Source organism: Colius striatus, chromosome 1 (genome assembly GCF_028858725.1).
Source record: "Colius striatus isolate bColStr4 chromosome 1, bColStr4.1.hap1, whole genome shotgun sequence".
In the NCBI taxonomy this organism is placed as follows: domain Eukaryota; kingdom Metazoa; phylum Chordata; class Aves; order Coliiformes; family Coliidae; genus Colius; species Colius striatus.
Genome location: NC_084759.1, coordinates 139831485 through 139852895, shown reverse-complemented (window position 1 = coordinate 139852895; position 21411 = coordinate 139831485). Strand labels below are relative to the sequence as shown.

Here is a 21411-nt window from a genome sequence, read left to right as displayed (position 1 = left end):
AGGTACAAAACAAGCAAAAAAATACTGTTTTCCTTAAAGTAATTCAACTGACCAGAAGAAAGACAGTGTTACAGCCTCTCTTTTGCAAAGATGATGAAATAACTAGAATACGGCTTGCAATGTTCCTGAAAGTATTGTCTTAGACAATTTGGTGCTGTCAAGTCACTATGGATCTGGATCTTGAAAGGGATTGAGAGAAAAGTCAGAATCTAATCTGTGGACTCAGAGGTCACTAGGAGAGGGAGCACAACACCGGAATAAACTTTGCAGCTCTGAGAACTGTGAAGTATCCATGCCTCAGAGAAAGGCTGCCAGTGTGTAGAATAACCAAATGAAAAAATTGTCTTTCAGTAGCATTCTTAATCCTTCCTAGTAATCTGGAAACATCCTTCAGTCAGCTGTGCTTTAAAGGCCATCAGTCTGTAAAGAAATAATCTAACCTTGAACATAACACTTATCTGTAGCGTACCACTGTAGACAGACTACTTTGAAAGCAGACTTTCAAAAACCAAAAACAACTTAGGACACCAGCAAAAGCGGCACAGCACCAGGTGCTGAGTCTGCTTGTGTTCAAGGTCTGGCAAAGGCACTGATAGGAACTGCTTCAATTTCCTGCTCTACCCACAAGTTCTCCTATTTGACCTTGGTCAAGGCAGTCATCCCTTCAATGCCTCATTTCTCTCTGAAATAGTAGCAAAGTCTCACAGCACTGTGATGAAAATAAATAGGGTTATGCAAACAGATTCCAAATGAACCATGTATCTATCACAGAGAAAGAGACAAATTAGCACACTTGGGAGTGCTAAAACTATAATAATCACCATAAAGTTAAGAACAATGCTACTGACACATCTTGATAAAGGCTCCATTTATGCAGTATAATACATTATATTCCTAAATAATTTCACAGTATTTCAAGCTCCCATTTGAGTATGATAAAGCTGTAGGGAACAACCTGCTAAAGGATAAAGAAACAAAATTATATTGAATGTTGGGGTTTTATACCCTAACTTTGATAGCTCCACGGAGAATGCTTTATGAAAGTAATTATTTTATTATTTCCCATGTCTTGCCATTATTTCAAACAGTAGACTTCAAAATCTGCAGTATTTTTTTTACAAAAAATAGTGTAAGAACTCAAAACCACACTCAATCTGTTCAGGATTTCTCAGCAAATCCCAAACAGAGAAAATGACATGCACCTGAAGAAAAAATAAGATCTTTAAAACAGGATTTGAAAAGTACTTTGGATGCATGCTTCATTTCACAGAGAGGCAAGAAACCATCAATTTAGCATGAGCTCACACATTATGGGCAAACAATTAGGGATTCAAAAAACTCAACAAAAATCTGATTCAAGATCACTAAGCTCAATACAGGTCTACCACATTATTGTTCCAGAAGTCAAGAGATTTACTATACGCACAGCAAAACTAGAAATACTACACAAGCTGCAGCTTTCATCATAGCTTTGCACACAGGATCTAGCACAGTGACACTTTCAGCTGGGACTTTGAGATGAGTCTGTAGCAGGGATAGTCAAAAAGAATGTTATGGCATTTTTCTTTTTTCAGTCATCAGCTGTAGTGTGTATGTACAATGAATGAATATCAAATTAAATGAACTTCAACAGAAGTTTGGTTTGCATTTGAACTGAAAAAGTCTGATTCAGTGACAGGCCAGGAATTTCTGCTTAATCCAAAATTGTTTGCCTAACCTTTCAAAGTCATTAGAAATAAAAGGAAAGAAACAGGTCTTAGAAAATACAATCTCTTATTTTATGTGTCTCCAGATCACTTAAATGTTGTCTAAAAATATACATGACAAATATATCCTCTATACCCTTACTCAGGTGCATAATTGCTATGATTTAAGATTGTTTTTAAAAAATAGTTTACTCTCTAATTCTGTTCAACATATAAAAGAAACAGCAATCAAAAAAAAATTTAATTCCACACCACAACATTAAAGAAAGAAAACCAAAATTAGGCCAGGAGACCAGAGTGCTATTGACGCACAGACATAGTTACTGAAAAATACCTGCTTTGTGAATTCAAAAGCAAAGACATCTATTTTTTATGACTCTGAAATTGCAATAATTAAATAAGTTCAAGACTCAGAGACACATAGACACAGAAAATAAAAACCAAAGCTAGCTTTCACTCTTCTAGGAGAAGCAATGACCCTACCTTGAATAATTCAAACTCCTTCTTTGGCATCAACAGCTATAAATCCACAATGGATATTTGCAATTAAAATAAATGCATACATACCCATTAGAATCGAAATTACCATCTCTAAGCAAATATGCAGAAAAAAAGTTCCAAACCTTAAAGGAAAACATTTTGCTGTACCTCTACCAACTTTATCTCATGTTAGACTCAATGCAATACAGAAATCAGCTTGTTTGTATAAGAAATATAAATCTTTTGACATATCAGTGGAATATGCAGATATTTTAGCCCTGCTGTGAATCTCTCCTTCACATGCACACTTTAAAAGAAAGTTTTGCTCCCAAGAAGCAGCTGGTACCTGGATGGTGCGGGTATATGCAGGCTCTGACCATCCTGGACTACCTTCTGGATTCCTGAGAGGGTCCAAAATGTTGTTTGGCACAAATCCTGTGCTGCCACTTCTGTTCTGAACCTTCCACCACTGCTTTCTGTCATCCAGAATCTGAAATAATTCAGTAAATTACATGGTTTTTCTAAGTTTCTTCCTGCCAGTAGTTAAGACTGTATCAATTCAAAACAATGTGGTCATAATGCTCTTCTCAAACCATGGCTCTCAAGAAAACATAAGGAAGAAAAGTGTGTAATGAACCTCTGTAAGCTCAGACATGCGTTGGACAAGACAGCAGAGTGAAAATTCAAATATTTGCAAAGAGAGGCTCCCACATCTACAACCTACATGCTGTTGACAAAAGGGATACTAATAACTCAAGGAAAAGCACACCACTCAGGAGAGAAATTCAGAAAGAGAGTACTTCTGAGTAAACAGCAGAGTGGGATGGCTAGAAAAAGGTTGAAATCTGACTACTTGCCATGCAACCTCAGACACAACATTTTCTCCTCATTGCTATCTCTCTTGCAAATGTGTCTAGCTTTCAAGATACCAACTTTTTTAGGAAAGGACAGTATTTCACTATGCCCTGTGAGCACAGAGATAGCGTTTGCCAAAGCTAGTTATTTAAATACTACTAAAATAAGGCTTTTAAAAGCAGCAGCAGACAAGACGGAAGAAATACACAAATGTATTTTGAGCATGGATCTCTCAATAAATAATTCAGTACAGAATCTCTATCTTTTCTATGATGCAAAACAAATTAATTGAACTTTCCATATTAAGGGAGATAAATCAAACACATGGAAGTATTGATCAAGGACCGTCATACTATCTACAGAGGAAGTACCCTCAGTTTTGGATAGTACTGGAAATTCATGTTTTCTCTTTGCAAAAAAATTACCTCTACGATCTCTTCTTTCATGACAGAAAGCTCACTGTTATTTCTTGCCATAAATTCATACTTGCATTTGGCATATTTCTTAGTCTGTGCTTTATTGTGTGCTTCATAGTTTCTGCAAAGCAAAAGTCATATTATTGTCCAGTAAGACACTCAAGTAAATAAAAACTAGGGCAAAACTCCCTCTTCCAACAACCTGAAAACCATTCAAACAAAAATCCCATCCAACTGTAACATCTTGCTGCTGTAGAACTACTTATTCATAACACATTGATTTAAGTATCAAAAAAGAGGAAAAAAAAAAAAGAAACAAAATAAAGAGGCAGTTGAGCTACATGAACTTCAAAACTACTAATCTTTATCAGCTCACTGCTTGCAAGATCTATGATAACAACTTAGGTTAGCAGTTGCCATTGATTTAAAATAAGCATACACTACATATTTTCCTACAGTAGGTTAAACAATCATTTGCCATATAAACAAATGACTATATATAGTATATAATTGATATCTTGTACTTTGTATGAAACTTATTTCTAATGTTCATCATAAATTGTTTAAAATACATAGTAGTTTAATATTTTTTTCCATCAATGGCAATGGAATTAAATCTCTAAATGCTCGTCTTCTATAGATCGGTTTTCTTAATTGACCATAAGTAACCATCAACTCTAACAACCTCCAGTTACCGTATGAATTAAAAATGAAATACAACTTCTTAGCAGTTACAAACAGGGCTCATTGTAGACAAAGGAATGCCAGTTTAAATCTGTGTCTTTCTGTTTCTGTGATGAAAGACCTGTTCAGAATGCCTTTAGATAAGAAGGTACTAGTTTCTTTGACACACCATCTCTTCAAGTTGAGAAACCCTCTCAAAACAGGTCCAAAAGAAACAGTAACATTATTCACTTATTTCACATTATACCCAACAACCTGAAATCCATATGAAGTAGTAAAGTTAAAAAAAATCCAAAGACATAATGAAAACATAAAGCAACTGATGGCCTCAAGTGCTGCAAACAATATCACAGTACAGGGATACAAATGCAGACAGCTGCTGATGTTGGTGGTGCGTAACTGTGGGTCCCACGTGTGCCTGAGCAATCCAGCAGTTAGCTAGCTATTGCATGGCTGTGGAGAACTGTCTCACTTGTCTTGAAGAGCAGAAAAAAGGAAGATACATAATTAGAGCAAAAGACAGTTTTGACAGACAGATAAAACACTATAAGTGTTTAAGCAGAGAGTGAAAAACAGGGGATGAACCCTAGCCTGTAGAATAGCTTTTATGAGGCTGACAGACGTGTGAGTAATCCCATTTTTTTCTGCCACCTTCTCAAAATACATATAATTTTGAACTCCTTTCTTACTATCTCAGGGACATAACTAATGTACCTCTGAAAGTACTTTTGCTTTTAGGCTGCCTTTCCAAACCTGTTTCACTAACTGTGCCTTCCTACCTTGTCCACACCTAACTATCCCAATCCCTTTAAAAAATGTAACTCAAGAAGAAATTTTTAAAAATGGATATATTTCATTTCTACTATACTCTGTTGCAGTGACTGAATGGTTTTTGAGCCCAGCTTAATGAGTCAAAAATCTTGCTTGGGGCACAAATGTTGTCAATGCTTCCTTTCATTCATCTTCCACTGTGTTTTCTTACTGCCCATCAGTTATACCATAACTGTAGCTCTCTGATCTCCACTTCACACTGCTCAGGAACCTAGTGAATTGTACAGCCTTTCAGGGTGCTCTTTACCAGCCACAAAAGAGACTTGGATGATTCTTTCAGTTGCAACCAGCTACACTGATAGCATCAACAGTTCAATGCAACAAGACTCATTCACCAAATCTGAAATGGAGGCAACAATATTTGCATGGAACACACTTACTCTGAAAAGACAAAATGGGTCTTATCACATTACAGATAAGAGAAAAAGGAATTTAGAATACAGATCACCTAGCTTTCAAGCTGACTGGTCCTGAGACAAGAACTTAAAAAGTAACCTAGTTTGAGAAAATGATTAAGAGATGACTACTGTTGACATTAAGAACAAATCCAAAGTTCAGGAAAAGAACTGAATCTTCAACCTGCAAACTACATGGGAATTTATTTGCTTGAAGAACAATAGGATCTTTCAGCACATAGCTCAAAACTAGGGATTATGCAAAAGTTTCATCAACAAAGTAGTATCCATGAGTTTTTAACCAGCAATCTCATCCCAAAACTTAGCCTAAACAACTTTCATGGCACATAAACCAAAATACTGTACCTATAGTGTATATGGAATATGGTTTGGCATGGGGGAGCAATTCCGAAACTGCTTTACTGGTCTATTTCTACAGCTTGTGCTGGTGTAGATTTTCCCCAGAGACAAAGCCAAGACTCCACGGATCACTGTATTTAATCTTGTGAAGCTATTCAATAGGCTAAAATGAAGGGAATGAAAGAAGGTGTGCAAATAGACACTGGTCGCTATGCAGATGTTTCAAAGCATTTTCTGTAACATTTGAGAGAGAATGGAAGAAACAAGGAGTTACTATTTTGAAAGAAGATATTTGTGTACCAGCCCAGAAAACAGAAAGCAGAAGACTTCAGAAGACTAAGTGAGCAGCTAAATAAATCAAACAATCATTCAAAACAAAGACAGATGAATCTCAGAGCAGACCTGTCATTCTTTGTAGTTCTGAAAAGAGCAGAGAGTATGTTTAAAAACATGAAACAAAGTAGAGTAAAATTTGAACCCAAACAGGAGGATTCTGTGTTCTCAATTAGGTTGGAATTCCACCATGTCATTTTTGAGGAAAAAATGATTTAACAGCATACACAAACAGGGTAGTTGCATAGACATTATACTAAGAGAGCCTTAATGATGTGCCTTAGGGAAGCAAAAGCAGAATACCCACTGCTAACCAGAATCACTTCCTCACAGAAATTATGGCCCATTCCAAGCACAACCAGAAGTAATTACAGACACCGCCACCCCAATAGCAGTAAGTCGGGACAGTTATCCACAGCACCACGTACGCCGTTGGTTCAGTGTTACCTATCTACATGTCGGCTAACAGTTTGCTTAAAGGCAGCAACAGCTGCCCCCTGGTCCAGCAGCGGCCCTCTTTTGTAAGCTGTGTTACTGAATGCATACCCATCGGATGGAGGGTAGTCGGGAACACCGGGAGGCTGGAAGACAAAAAAAAGAAACAAAGCAACGAAATTGATTAGCATCAGCAGCAGCATCGCCTCGTTCACTTAATCCAGCACCCCTAGGGTCCCTGTCAGCAATCACACATCCTCACCGTTCTGCCATGAAGAGTTAATAACTTCTGCATGTCAAATCCATAAATGGGGAGATCAAAAAGATAGGAATAAAAGAATTTCTATCCTAAGTCATCCCACTGCATTAATATTGCAGCAGATATTCTTTAGAACAACAACTCTCTGGGGCAAAGTCCATGCCATATCTTGGGTATCACTACAGCAACACAACTTCTGAACAATGACTGAATGGCTCTAAAAGAAATTGCACTGAGAAACTAGCTTTAAGCTTTTGTTCTAGATGTACACTTAAAGCCACAAAACTCTGACACAAATAGTAAGTCTCTATCAGAAGTAAATCCTACCAAGAAAAATTATCACTCTATTGCAGGATTACAAAAATCAACTGGCTCCTTGATGTCAACCTTTCATTGCATATGACTGAAGTCAAAGAGGAAATGCAAAAAAACCCCACATGATGGTGTCATTAGGGATTTATTTAAGGAAAACAATCACAATTTAATAACAAGCACGTATGTATGAACATTCAAAACTTCAGAAAATTCTTTTTAAGCAGTGAACTTTTAAAAAACCCAGCAATGATCCTCTGCATCTAGTAAAAAAATTATTTTAGTCATCATTTCCCAAAAGAAAAAACAATATAAGCAGTTCATTTCTGGAGATTATGATACTGAAATTGTTAATTTTAGATATTTCCTTTATTCCATCACCAAGTTGCACAAGTTAGAACAACTGAGATTCATCAGAAAGTACCAAATTTCTAACTCTAGTATTGGCATTTTTGTGGTTGTTGTACTGGGTTTCTTTTCCCTTTGACCTGTGTGGCTATGGAAAAGCTATTCACCTCATTTCTGCCTCCAAGTATCTGACCCGCCACTCAGGGACACTTGTCTACCTGTCTGACAGCTTATGAAAATAAATGAAATCCACATAAAACCCCACATACACATAGAATATTCTTTAAAACTATATTATTAAGACCACTTTGAAGAAAAATCTCAAGTGTTACCTAGTTTATACCTTACATCAAAAGCCACCCAGGAAGCAGAAACTCATTCTGTTTCACACACAAATTATTTGCATTGCCCTAACCTCATGGGACTCTATCACTGTTTCTGTACTGTTTCACTGCCATTTGAAGTCGCCATTACTGAACTGTCTCTACCTTGAAACTCCTCCAGTGGGAACTGCATATGTGACTGCATCTTAAGCTTCAGGAATGGAAATCTGAAAAAAACCCAACCCACAAGTTTCTGATGAGTGGGAACCTGCAATGCACTTTACCAGATGCCAGAGCAGTCCCTGCCGAGCAGGGAAGGCAGTTGTGTGCACTCTCCCTCAAACTCCCAGCTCTCAACATGCAGTCTTGGTCCCCAGGGAAGCAACATCACGTGGAGACAGAAGGTCAATTGGCAGCAAGAGAAAAAACATTCTAATCTTATTTTTCTGTCACCCTTTGTTAAGCAAGGTGTTGTGGCAGACTTATGAAAGAATAATTATTCTGGTATCACCCACTCCAGGGTGGTCCTTTTGCTGCATACAAACCATATTTTGCACTCCTGCAGCTTTTTCCAGCTGAGCACCTACAGCATTTCACAGCTATTAAGCAGCTCAGTGCATTTCACCCTAGTGATGTGCTGAGGAGGCACAGGCACAAAGAGCCAAGATATCAGGGTTAAATGACTTGCTCAAAACCACATGGTAGTCATGAAACTAAGGCCTGACATCCCAGGTGCCAGGCACAACACCACCTTCAGTGAAATGGTATTATTTTTTTTTTGTCTTTTGAAGATTAAGACAAAGAGTTGGCATAAAAAACTACCAATCCAACCAATATTACCACCATAAAAAAAGAATGAAATCAACTAACTTCCTGGAATGTAAGCCATCAAAACACCTGAATATATTCTCCCCCTCTAAATTTATTTCAATTTATTTAATAAATTATAAATTATTACAGCCATCAGAATAGAAAAATTGCTGCTGCTATTTTTTTAATAGTATTTTGTCTTTTTGTCTTTTTTAAAATTATTATTTATAAGGAACACAAGTAAACAAAAAAACCTGCATGAAAATGTACAGAAGCAGTGAAACTCTGAGACAATGTTTGATGAGACTTTCTTGGGAGATGCTTAGGAAAGGGAGTGACAGCAATGGCAACAGCTACATTTCACATTATTATGGCCATTAACTTCACCAAATATGCTTTTGCTCTAAATGAATCCTTGGAAATAACTTGGGTTTTGGCACATTTATTCCTGTACATCTTGTTAGGCATAAAGTCAAACAATGATTTAAGTAATCCAATATCTAATCGTCCTTTGCAGGGCAGACTTTGTAGCCATTTTTTTTCTCTCTATAGCTGAGCACACTCTCTTTTTTGATTAACAGAGATTTTCACTAAAACCAAGTTTTATTGTGACAAGCTTTCCATCGGCAGTATTGATAAATTTTTGCTTTAGGGAAACTTTATTGTTTCCAATAAGAAAACTGTTCTACAAGAAAACATCATTCCCTAACAGCCAATAATCCTTCCCTTGAATCTTCTTCCATATATGCATTTTTTCACTAATAGACAAAAAAATATATATCTGTATTATAAAATCAGGATAAAACCCAGTATCATTGCATTAAGACGTATTCCAAATATAGCACACCAGTGTAGATTGCTCAACTAAGATAGGAAAGACTATGGAATGAACCTAGAAAATTCTAAAGTTCACTTCCATATCTCAGCTGCTAAACTGGACTAGCTAATAACTGCTTTAAGATAGAATTATCATGGAAAAACAAATTATTTTAAATCAAAACCTATGTCCTCCCAACAACAAAAAGCTTCCACAACGAAAATTTTTTCCACAATAGAGTGGGGGGGTGTGGGGGGGGTGGTGTTAGGTGAATTAAAAACCAACAATATCCACGTATATTCTTAACATCTTCACAAAAATCAAAGTACATTTTCTGATCAACTCTACTGAAAAAGTAAGGAATAGAATCTTTGTTGAGACACAAAGAGGCTGACTGTGACATCAGAAAATGCAGCCTACTTTCTCTGAAGGCTTTAATTGGGTTAATTTTTCCATTCTCTAAATGGAATAATCCCTCTATTGCTAAATTCATAACATTTCTTGGGAGAAAAGGGTGAGAAAATGTTCTTGTGAAATAATTTGTCTAATTTGTATCTGTTTCTCATAAATAGGTCTAAATTACCTGACACAGCATTATTCTGATAGCACCTGCAAATACTTCATTCCAATATAGTGAAAGTATCAAGAAATAAATGTAAGGAATATTAAGTTCCACACTTGTGAAGAAGTAGTTTAAATGCAAAATTTTCAAAAAGGCACAATTTTTTTTTTTTTGCCTGCATGGCTGTGCATGGATGCACATTTGAGAATGCTTTGGTTCAAATTAAGCCTGAAGTACATATGATCAAAATTAATGGGACTGGAAAGCACAGGTCAAGAACTAAACTGAACCTGAGGGGCTTGGGCTGTCCTCCCAACAGAGGCAGGAAAGTGCAACAAGTTCAAGGAGAGCCATAGCAAAAACCTTATATTTTTCCTAATGCCATATTTTGCAGCTGAGCAGGTATTTGGTTTCACGTAACATAAATCTAAGTATGCTGAGCTTGCACTGATGTAGCAGACATCAGAGCATGGCTACTCAGACAATGCCACAGAATATTTTCCATATCGAAGAAGCAGTTGGTGTTGACTTCTGCTCATTGACAAAATGCTGTCACAAGTAACTTACCTCAGTAGATAGTCTTTTCATTTCTTGCTTCCGCTGTTGCTCTGCAACATTTGCCACAGATTCAGCCAAATGATTGAGCTCTTGCTCCTTTGGAGCTCCCATGAAGTTCAGCAAAGGAGGCTCCCAACCATTTCGGAAACGGGGGACATAAGGTGGAATAAACTGGTCTTTGGGCCAGTCCGCTCTGGGTGAAAAGTAAATTAGAGATCTGTATCGAGGGCCATACAAATACTGATTTAACAGGTTTCCCACAAATATAAATGCCTTAGAATTTTTATTAGTATAGAGGAAAGGCTGAGATCACAGTAGAGGCAGAATTGTGCTAGAATACAGAAAACAGGCAAAAAACATTTATTGACCACAACTATACTTCCTGCTGTGCCCTGTGGAAAGAAACTGTTCATGCTGTAAGGACTTGTTAGTGGTAAAACTCAATAAACATCTGTCTTGTAGCAAAGGATGAGTAAGAAGAATCAATCACAAACAAATCTAGCACTTGTTTTAACTGTTAGATGGGGGAAAAGTATTGCAATGCCCATAGAGCATTTGCATGGAAGCACCAGACAAAAGACTTCAAAGAAACAGCCTGCTTTTCTTATAAAGTCTGAAAGTAGGTATGAAGCATGGAAGCTTAGAGGCCCTAGCCAAATCCAAAATTAAAAATTAAAACAGTTTATTGAAAAAAAACCTGAACTTTAGATGCTCTAGGACACAAGAGTTATCATTACATTTGCTGTTTTATATTCCAGATTCATCTTTTAATATACTGTATTACTTTTCAGAGCTCCATTAGTGTAAACTGTTGTAACACAAAACACCTAAATGAATGTTTTCACGCTCTTCCTTCTACAGTACTGAACACACTGCCCTACAATATAAATTACACAGTAGAAATAGAAACAGGAATGTATATCACAGTCTTTTAATAGTCTCATTGTTTACATTGCTTAAAATTAAGGGACAAATGCTGCCAGTCACATAACTTGTAGGAGCAGTCAGAAATTACTAGCCCATTAGCAGACCTGAGGTAGATCAGTAACTCTTGAATTTTATCATTCACCTCTCCTGCTCCACCATACCAGAGTGTACCGCTGGATATTGAGATCAATCAAACCATCATTTCTAATCTACACAGCTCAACCAACTACGTTGAGTGCTCCATTCTTCACTGTCCGACATGAGCCACATCTCTTTCCATTAAACTCTTTTCAGGATGCACTAAACGAATGATGACGGTAGTCCTTCAGGCAAGAAGCCCTTCATTTCACTCAATGATCCATTTTCCCTGCATAGGAGTCCAATGCCAGGAGGCAATTTCCACTGCCAGTCCTACCAAAAGTTACTATGAAGTCAGCAGAGCTTGAAGCAGGTAAAGGCACATGAATAGTGCTTTGCTGGAGTACACTCTCTGGCAATCACAAGGAGCTGTAATTCCTATTTCTAGTTCATTTTGTAGAAGCAGGCTGAAAAACAGGCCCAAAGGACAAATTTTGACATTCCTGGCCCTTCAGAAGAGGGAAATCACAGAAAGCGAAAGACCTGCACATTACTCTCCATACTTTTTTTAGATTTTTTTGTGACCCCACAGGGCTTTCCATGTAGCCTTCCTTACCAGTAAAACACTCAACTACTTCTTAATCAAATCAAAACAAATCTACTTGGTAGATGTTTATATTCTAATTTGAAATCTAAGAGCAAGGATGAATAAACACAAAACACATGATGCCTTTCCAGCCCAAATGATTGTACCTACCTACTGCAGATTAGGGTTAAAACACACTTTGCTAATTTAAGCTTTTTTTTTTGCATATTCTAACTACCTAAGTTATTTCAAGCCACATTTCTCAAAAAAATCCAAATGCATAAAATCATTATTTTTCGTTAAGCCTAACCATAATAGTGAATCCACTAAGCGCAATTTGTAGAGTATGCACTTGTGACATGGTTCAGCCAATAAGCATTGTTTAAAAACAGTAAGCATTCTCTCTATAGCATTATGATACTTTTGAAAAACTAAAGATATTGTACATTTTTAGCTTTTGATATTATTGGAAATTGAGAATAGAAATCTGTATCCCGTTCTTCAATATTCTGTCACTTTTTATTGCAGCTTCTTCAAATTGACTTTTAATGAAGTCCAGATAGCTGGGTTGAAAGAAAACTAGTGAAAGGCTACTGGAAACATGTAGGGGATAGTTCAGAAGATTGCCAGAGGTTATGTCAAGAGGTTCTTGATGCCATGGACAGAACAAGAATTTCTGTCTGCAGTTTCTCCTTCCTTAAGACCTCTAAAGCCAAACCACTTCAAATCCCACAGACGCTACAGAGTTCCTTTCCAAAAACTTCAAAAAACAGTTCAGAAGAGTCCACAGTCTAACAAATTAATTCTGAGTCAACTGGGAGGTGGATAATCTGGTTAAGATCATGTCAATAAACTTGAGTTTAGAGATGGTCTCTAAAATACACAAAGGCTTTGTCTCACCTGGCTTTGGTCCATGTGTCACCCAATGACATCCATAACTGCCCTTCCTCACTGGTGACAGTATATCGCAGAAAGTCTATAGTATCTTTTGTTAAGAGAGGGCTGAGAATTGTACCAGCAAGCTCTGGACCTCCTGTTGTCTGTACCACCTAGATCCAAGTTTTAATATAAACGACATACAAATTGTCATTAAGGAGGTTACTGTGAATATAAGTTACCTACAGTGCTGCTAGGAAACATCTACTCCTTACAAATCACCTCCAAACCTCTAAAAACTCCAGGAAGCTAACAATGTTCCTTAAAGTCCTGCAGATTAACAAAATCATTTATTGCAGAACTGCTGTTCTGGTCACCAACTATTTCATATTTAGACCCACTTTTGGCAATGTTATTTTTGCTCTACAGTTCAAAACCACATATACTTCCATTCAATAGTTATATGGCTACACTTTCAACTCTCCTATATTATGTAAGGTATGTAATTTTTCATTGTTAATTAAAAATTGTAATGGGAAATTGTAACACACAGAGCTAAAGATGATTTCAATAAATATATTTAAGAGCTGGGAATATACACAGAAAAGGATATAAATTATTTTCTAAAGAGAAACTGATCCTGCGATACACACATTTCTCTTTAGTTACTCTCCAGGAACACAGTATTTGAATCTTATTATCCTTGAAAACATTACAAAGCATATTAAAAACAAGAGTTCTGAAGGAAAATACTCAGAAAATTATAAAACCTTACCATTTGTAGAGGGGTAAAGAGAAAATGAACTAGTTCAGCTGCACTAGGATTCTGGATATGGAACTTTAATTTGGCCTGAAAGAACAGGAAAATTACACATTTTAAAAACCATTTAACTTTTATGACAAAGTTCACGTAAGAATGGTCATCCCTGGTCAGGCCACTGGTTCACCTAAGCCCAGTAATTTGTCTGCAACATCAGCTAAATGCAAGTGCTAACTCACCCCACTGCTTTTGAATCCATGTATATCTTTAGCATCTATTGTGCAAAATGAGAAGTTCTGCAAATGAATTACATGCTTTGTAAAGAACCATCTTCTTTGGAAATTTACCACCTCTTAGTTTCATCACTTTTCTTTAGTTCCTCTTTCAAATGAAAATTCTCTGGTTTTTTTCCGGTGATGCTCATAACCATTTATAGATTTATTACGTTCTTCCTCTGTTTGGTCTTTTCCAATCTAACATAACTCCTTTGAGAATTCTTGTCCTCCCTGTGCCTTCTACAGTTTTGCTATGCTGAGAATAAAATAAGGCTAGGGAATGTAATGGCATCTTGATGTTCCTTATTTGTTAATTGTACGTTGTTTTTATTCCTAATGGTTTCTAACATTTGCTTAGTTGATCACCACTGAACACAGATGACAGTCTCACAGGAATCTCTATTACATCAACATTTTGTTCTGATTTGATTTATATATGAGATTTTTCCCCACCCACCCATGACTATCACATCTCTTAATTTTTAATTTCATCTGTTACTTTATCTGTTATATTTCTACATTTTTCAACTTTGACATTCCCAATTTGACAGAACACCTGTAAATATGTTGGCCTCTGCAGAGGCATCTGTGGGACTTCACTGCTGAATTTACTGAGCTTTGTGCACTGGCATTTTAGTCACAGAATCATAGAATGGTAGGAGCTGGAAGGGACCTCCAGAGATCATCTAGTCCAACTCCCTGCTAAAGCAGATTCACCTAGATCAGTACTATAGTTTGATTTCTATTTCACCAAACAAGAATCTAAGAAGCTACATTCAATTTCACAGTAGGTCAGTTTCTTTAAGAACTCAGGGTATACAAGCTTGCTGGATGAGTTTTAGAAATGTAAAGAAACAAAATTAAAGAACTGACAGATGTGCAGGCATTATTTTGTTTTGCAAGATGTAAGATGCACATTTGCCTCTCCATCAATTTAATATACCTGCGTACAAACTGCATCTGATGTATGCTTCTTCCTCAATTCAATACACCTGCCTACAAACTGTGTCTCACATGTGGGTACCTCAGGGGTACCCAGTTGTCATAGTCCCTCAGATCCCTGGAATGACTTTAAAATGTTATCAACATTACTTAATCACTTCTCTTCCTCTGGATGAAAGACAGTTTGAGAGACATTACACACCATACTGTGTGGTTTGCTGATTTGGTTTTCAGACTAGATGGATGAACGGTGCCCATTAAAACACGGCTTCTATTCATCTGCCTGTAACTTGTCGTATTGATCTGTTGTTCTCTAACCATTACCAGTTGCTCATTTTGAAACAGATACTCTTTTGTGGCCCCCCAAAAAATTAGTTTTCATGAACATATTGTCTAATATCAAGCTTTTCAAAGTAAATACCTGCATTAAAAAGATTACATATATACTTTCTCTGATACAGATTCTTGGAGGATTTCTTTCATTTACACATCACACTTTGGTCCTGTAGGCACCAGAGGTAAGAAGCATGCCAGAATGTGTTTTAAAAAGCTACAGTAGTTTCATTGCATCTTGTCTGTTTCTTAAACTGCTTTCAGCTAACATCATTCTAATTTACATCTAGCCTTCCAGATTATGCCTCAAATGAAGAAAGGAGGAGGATGTGGTTTTACTTCTAACTTCCTATACATTGTTCTTCAGTCGTAACAACTTTGTCCTTTTCAAGGTTTTTTTGACAGATAGTAAGCATTTTCTAGAAGCTTCCCGAATGGTGTCTTCAAATAGTTTCCATTCTACTGGTAAAGATTTTATTCTTCTAGCTACTCCTTTTATCTTTAAACTAAATTCTTCATTTTATACAGTTCTCCATATCTTACATAAAACATCTGGAAGGGAAATTTCAGGCTTCTGTGGCTCCTAAAATAATGCTGAAGTAAAGCACTATTATAATACAGCTCTTCAAGAGCAACATTAGAAACCAAGTCCTAGACGCTGCTGACCACCAAAACAGGACCTGCTCTTCTCATGTACAGAAGATTCGAAATGCACATGCTCTTCTGTGAAAAACTGATTTAAATGCAGAATGTGGTAAGAAGTAAGAATGAAGAAAATGGAACGTTACAAGCACTATTATTGAGACTCATCAATGTGTTCTAAGACATCTATTCCTCCCCTAAAACGGTAATCCTTTAAAGTCAGAATAATTTTATTTAGAGGGTTTTTTTTTACAAAAATAGATATTCCTAAATACCTCCTACAGCCTTGCAATCAGAATTCATTCCTCAGGAGGAAGAAAAAGATTATTTGATTCAGTGAATGCAAAACCAATTGTCTCCGTTGGCACTGCTTCCCCAGCAATTGGAAAGGACAGTCAGTATCTCAAAGCGAATGCTTTGAAGGTGTCCCACTTGCTGCCTTTCTTTAATAGCACTTGCTGAAGAGGAAATGCTGGGAAAAAAAGTCTTGAATTAGCATCTCTGCTCATTGAGAACTTATAAAGCAGCAGGGATTTATCAGATGGCATGTTCTGAGGCCAGAAAGGTCCTATTTAATCATGGCAACAAGCACAGAGAATCTGACGGACATAGCTAAAAAAAACTAAATTAAGGCCACAGCTGGTGATGTTGGCAAACATGCAACTGAGTCATGAATCCCACAGATGTTCCTAGAAGTTGTTTTACAATTTAAACCTAAATTTCCCAAGTAAATGGCTTTAAAGAACCAGGAAAGGAAGAAATATAATGTTAAAGAAGCAGTATGTTCAATATGTAGGAAACTTGAGAAGCAGCACCCCCAATCTAAAAGGCCAACACAGGCCAGAGATGGCCAGCTCGGCTCTTGCCTCAGTTCCACCTTGAATGGAGAAGGAAAAGGTGAGAGCCTAAGACCAGTCAAATATTGACTGAGTTATCTTTCTGTGTATCAGCCAAGGACCAAAAAAAGATGACATTTCCAGGTATATCAGCATTCTTGAAGAGGATACTTGTAAGTCTGTTCCTTCTGAAAGAGTGGTGAAAATATACTCAGGTTCACAATTCCCTGCATGGTGTAACCACCTTTGCACATCTGGCAGCAGTAGGATACTTAAGACTCACAAGGTCCCTTTACATGGACAAGGCACCAGAAAGTTATGCAGAAGGCAGAAAACTTGATTAATGCATTCCCAAAGACAAGATGATCTTCTGCAACTCCCTCAGGGGTATCAACAATAAAACATCCAGATGCTCAGGAACAGGAGAAATCTCATGTTACAGATTCTTCTTTCTCTTCATCTTTCACTGTAATTATTTGTTCTTCACTAGTGGAATAAGACATGGGAAAAACAATGCAGCAAAACTGACATAGACATTATTTTGTAGTGGTACAGAAACAAAGGTTATGTTATACTTAAGAGCAGCTATCCCATGAAAGAACTGTTGTCACATGCCTCATATCACCATATCTACTGGCAATCACTTACCAGAAGATTGAAGCCATGCTTAAATTTTTGGAAGCAGTCAACAAAATCAGCTGGAGGTGGTGGTTTTGCACGGAGAGTGAGAACTCCCTCTGTAACAAAATCAGATTTTTATATATCCATTTTTATGGTATATAACTTCTATAAATAATACAGATATAGTAAATGTATAATGATATAATAAACTTACTAACCTACACAATTTTGTAAATATGGAATCATGATAGGGAGTGTATTCTGTAGTCAAATCTCTAATTAGTCACAACCCTAACTTTAAGCAAACTATTTTCATAGGCTTCCCTCTAAGAATATACTGTGTAGGATTTTTTTGTGCTCGAAGTGAAAGAAAACTACTAGATTCATGAAAAAACAACATTAAAAGACTCATTTAGTAGCTGCTTCAATGATCGTTAGAGAAACAGAATTGTGTGCAGTAAGCTCTCCTACCTCCAGGTCCTTTCTTTTTACTTTTCTTTGTTTTCTTCCTCTTCGAAAGCTCAGCAAAAGCTTCAGCAGCTTTTTGAAGTTTGGTAACAAAATACTCAATGTCATCCAAAATATGGTTCAGAATTTGCTATCAGAGAAAAGAAAAGTAATAGTTTCTCTACAGAATCTAAAGTAGAAGTACTCCAGAAATCAAAATGACCACACTAACAGACAAGCTGTATAACTTAATAACCTCTTTTAGTAGAAAGTATTAAAATATCTGTCCAATGTCAGAATGTAATTCTGCAAAGAAGTGCTCTTTGAAGAATTGTTTTCAAAGAGCAAGTGGAGTAGAATGAATGAGACCATGGGGAAAACACATATACACAAATGCAGCAGGCCTCAGCATGCTTTTCTTAAGACCCTCTGTTGTTGATGAGGGCAACAGCAAAGTAAAAAAATACAAAGTTGCAACTGACATATACAACATAGGACCTGCCCAGTGTTGTTGTTTATAGCCAAGAAAAGTTTAGGTTATACATATACACGGGTCACCTGTCTTTAGGAATGACATTGTGTTTATTTTCCAGATATTGCACACACTTAAGTCCCACTAAATTGATGGGATTTTTTTATCCTTACGTAGTTTGCTGAATTTCTTCTAAATCACAGTTATGTACTTATATTTCTAGCTCTTCACAGCAGAAAACTTTACATCAACCTTCAGTGTGTGTGTGGCCCCTGTCTCGCCCTCCACTCTCCCAACCCCTCTTTTTTTTTTAAGAAAAAAAATAAGTAAAAGAACTACCACCCATTCATTTTTAGGACTACCACACAAACATGGGCTGCCTGGAAAGCTTTCCTCCAGAACTGAATTTCCCATATGGAAAAAATGTTGCCATGAAGTAGGGCTACAGAATTTCACAGATATTAAGCAATATCACTTGTAGTTTCTCACTCACAACATCTCTGTCAATCCTGGCTGCTATCATCTCTGCTGTTTCTTCTTGATCATTGTATTGTCTATGTTTTTCAACTGCAGAAAAGGGAAGAAGAGAATACAACATCCATACATGAGAAATTAGTAATCAAAACTTCATATACAGCTTCAGCTTTAAACCATACTATTGCAAGGAAAAGATGGACAAAACTGGTTGTACCATTCACTTTGCAAGGACCCCACACAACCTGAAAATCCTGCATCCTCATGCCTGACCTCGCCAAGTCTGCCCAAAAAAAGCTTAGGTGCATGTTTTCAGTCAGCTTAGCTGCATAACTGAAGTTCCCACAGAAGTGTGGTACCAGTGCCTAAATAATTTTTTAAAAAGCGGCAGAAAGTGGTAGATTATAATTACAACATAATGATAAATCATCACATCTTGCAAAATATGCTGAAAGGTGCTCCAGCAGAAGTAAGCAAGAGTGTATCCATGACTTCAAAGGCAATTTTGATGCAAAAGGTAATTAGCAAAAAGAGATGCCACACCTCGTAACACAGAAATGGGAGGTAATCATGTGCCAGAAATGCTGTTTCTGAATAATAACAGATAGAGACAGTGACTTTGATTTGAAAACAACAAAGGTTTACATTTTGAGAAATTGTAAGTTTTGCATATTTAAGTCACATTAAGTACTGCATTTTTAACAGGTGGGATTTCACTAAATACTTTTTAGAAAACATCCACATGAGTGCAATAAAAGCAACTGCAGGAATTCAGAACCACAAGTGGTCTGGCAAGACAATGACAAACTAATGAAACTTTTCTGAAGTCAAGCAGAACAAACCAGTCTTTACTCAGAATAGATGTAATAATGTAGACAGATAGATGAAAACATTCTTAACATTACAGATTTCTCCGAATATTTGAATAAAAAATAATAAAGACTCCATTGTTAATGACTTTAAAATTTTAATATCTATTACAAAAAAAACCCAACCAACCAAACCTAAAAAAGGCATCATATTAACATTAAAACAGTCTATCAAAACAGGAGTTTTACCGTTTCTAAAGAATACATTTTTTCAAAGAAACTTGATCAAAATAAAAATGTTTCTATTGAAGGTTATAAAAAACGAACCAAAAAACAAACCACCAAATAAAGAAATCCAAACACATTAGAAATGCTACAGCATTCCTTTGCTAAGGCTTCAAAGGCAAAAAAAACCCACCAAAAAAAAAAAAAAGAGCTAATTTAGTCATAAAGGCGATTATAAAGCTAAATATAAATATGAAATAAAAAAATAATGCTGATCTCTAGTGAATTTTTAATCTGTGATTATACTATTTAATTGTCAAAATATCTGGCCTATACCCTCCTTTTTAGTGAAAAAAGTATTATTAAATTACTAGAATTATGAAAGTACTGGTTACTGTGATTATTACTATGTTCATAAAAAAGCACAGGGTAGAACTGGTGGCCCATATTCCCATTTAGCTAAATGCAAGTAAAAGCCACTCTGAACAGAAATTCAGAAATAGCCAAGTGCAAATAAATGACAAGTCAGATTATGACAGTCAGGTCTTATTCCCTAGATCAGGCAACAGTGGCTTGGGGCATTACAAACTAAACTGGGAGAATAATCCTGTGTGCTCTCAGCGAGAACAGATGACTTTGTACAACCATTTCCATGTCTTGATTCAGTTGCTGCAATTTTATGAAAGGATGTATTTATGAAAGTGGTGTTTCTGAATCATTTTGGTTATTACAGAGCATCATAAAAACCTACTGCCCAGAATGACCGCTTTGCGCCATGCTATGGGGCAGTAGGCTCCCAGAAATACTCACACTCCCCCTGCTCAGCAGCCCATGCGGACCATGCAGCCACACGGCTTCTCACATCCACCTGCGTGACGGTGCCCGGTGGCACAGGGGCAGGTGCCTGTGGTGGTGGTGGGATGGCACTGTCAGCTTTGGATATCATTCTAGAAGAGAGAAAGCGCACAAGTGTGACTTAAAGGAAAAACATTCTCTTTTCTAGTGCTTAATCAAAGAAGACAAGGAGGCTTCACAAGGACCTCTTCTGTTGAGCATACTTCAGACTTGCCAAGTAAGCAGTACTCAAAACCATGTTGTGTAAATACATTAAACACAGTAGGAAACTCACTCGTGATGGGGTTAGGAAATCTTTGTTACCTGGCTGCATGAGAAATCCTCAAGCAGTGACACAAAACAAGATGCTTAGAGACCTGCCAATTTAACACAGGTTAAAAACAGTGGCTTGGGTTTAACTGGTGGCATTTTTAACACCTTATGCAGTTTACTTACATTTTTTGTGAAAGTTTTCATTAAAAATTACCTTTCAGCCATGACAAGTTGATTATCTAGTCCCTACATTTGACAGGACATCAACCATCTGATTCTTAAAACCCTATCAATAAAACTAATTAAATGTACTGGCTCATTTTCCTTTTTACGACAACAGTCTGTTCATCCAATCTTGACACAAACGTATCAATGTTCCCAGATGTCATTTTCCAGGTTTCCAGTTCTTAGTGTAGTTTTAAATACCATAAGGAAAGGGATCACTGAAGTCATTCTGCAGCTTGATACCAACCGTCAAAAAAATCCCAACAACTCCTGTCATACACAAATTTCACCC

The 21411-nt window shown here is 36.8% G+C and overlaps 1 protein-coding gene across 6 annotated transcripts in view; it reads right to left on the bottom strand.

The window, feature by feature from the left end:
• The window catches only part of EPS8 (EGFR pathway substrate 8, signaling adaptor), a 133454-nt gene that overhangs the window by 15102 nt on the left and 96941 nt on the right, over positions 1 to 21411 (bottom strand). For 5 of the 6 annotated variants that reach the window (XM_061988861.1, XM_061988860.1, XM_061988863.1 and 2 more), the window contains 10 exons: positions 20598 to 20734; positions 18773 to 18846; positions 17832 to 17958; positions 17388 to 17476; positions 13727 to 13801; positions 12976 to 13124; positions 10494 to 10677; positions 6508 to 6641; positions 3467 to 3578; positions 2533 to 2676 (listed from right to left, as the gene is read on the bottom strand). In XM_061988861.1, the coding sequence (XP_061844845.1) occupies positions 2533 to 2676; positions 3467 to 3578; positions 6508 to 6641; positions 10494 to 10677; positions 12976 to 13124; positions 13727 to 13801; positions 17388 to 17476; positions 17832 to 17958; positions 18773 to 18846; positions 20598 to 20734 (1225 nt within the window). The remainder of the gene's footprint in view (positions 1 to 2532; positions 2677 to 3466; positions 3579 to 6507; positions 6642 to 10493; positions 10678 to 12975; positions 13125 to 13726; positions 13802 to 17387; positions 17477 to 17831; positions 17959 to 18772; positions 18847 to 20597; positions 20735 to 21411) is intronic. The other variant, XM_061988865.1, reaches the window with a different exon arrangement.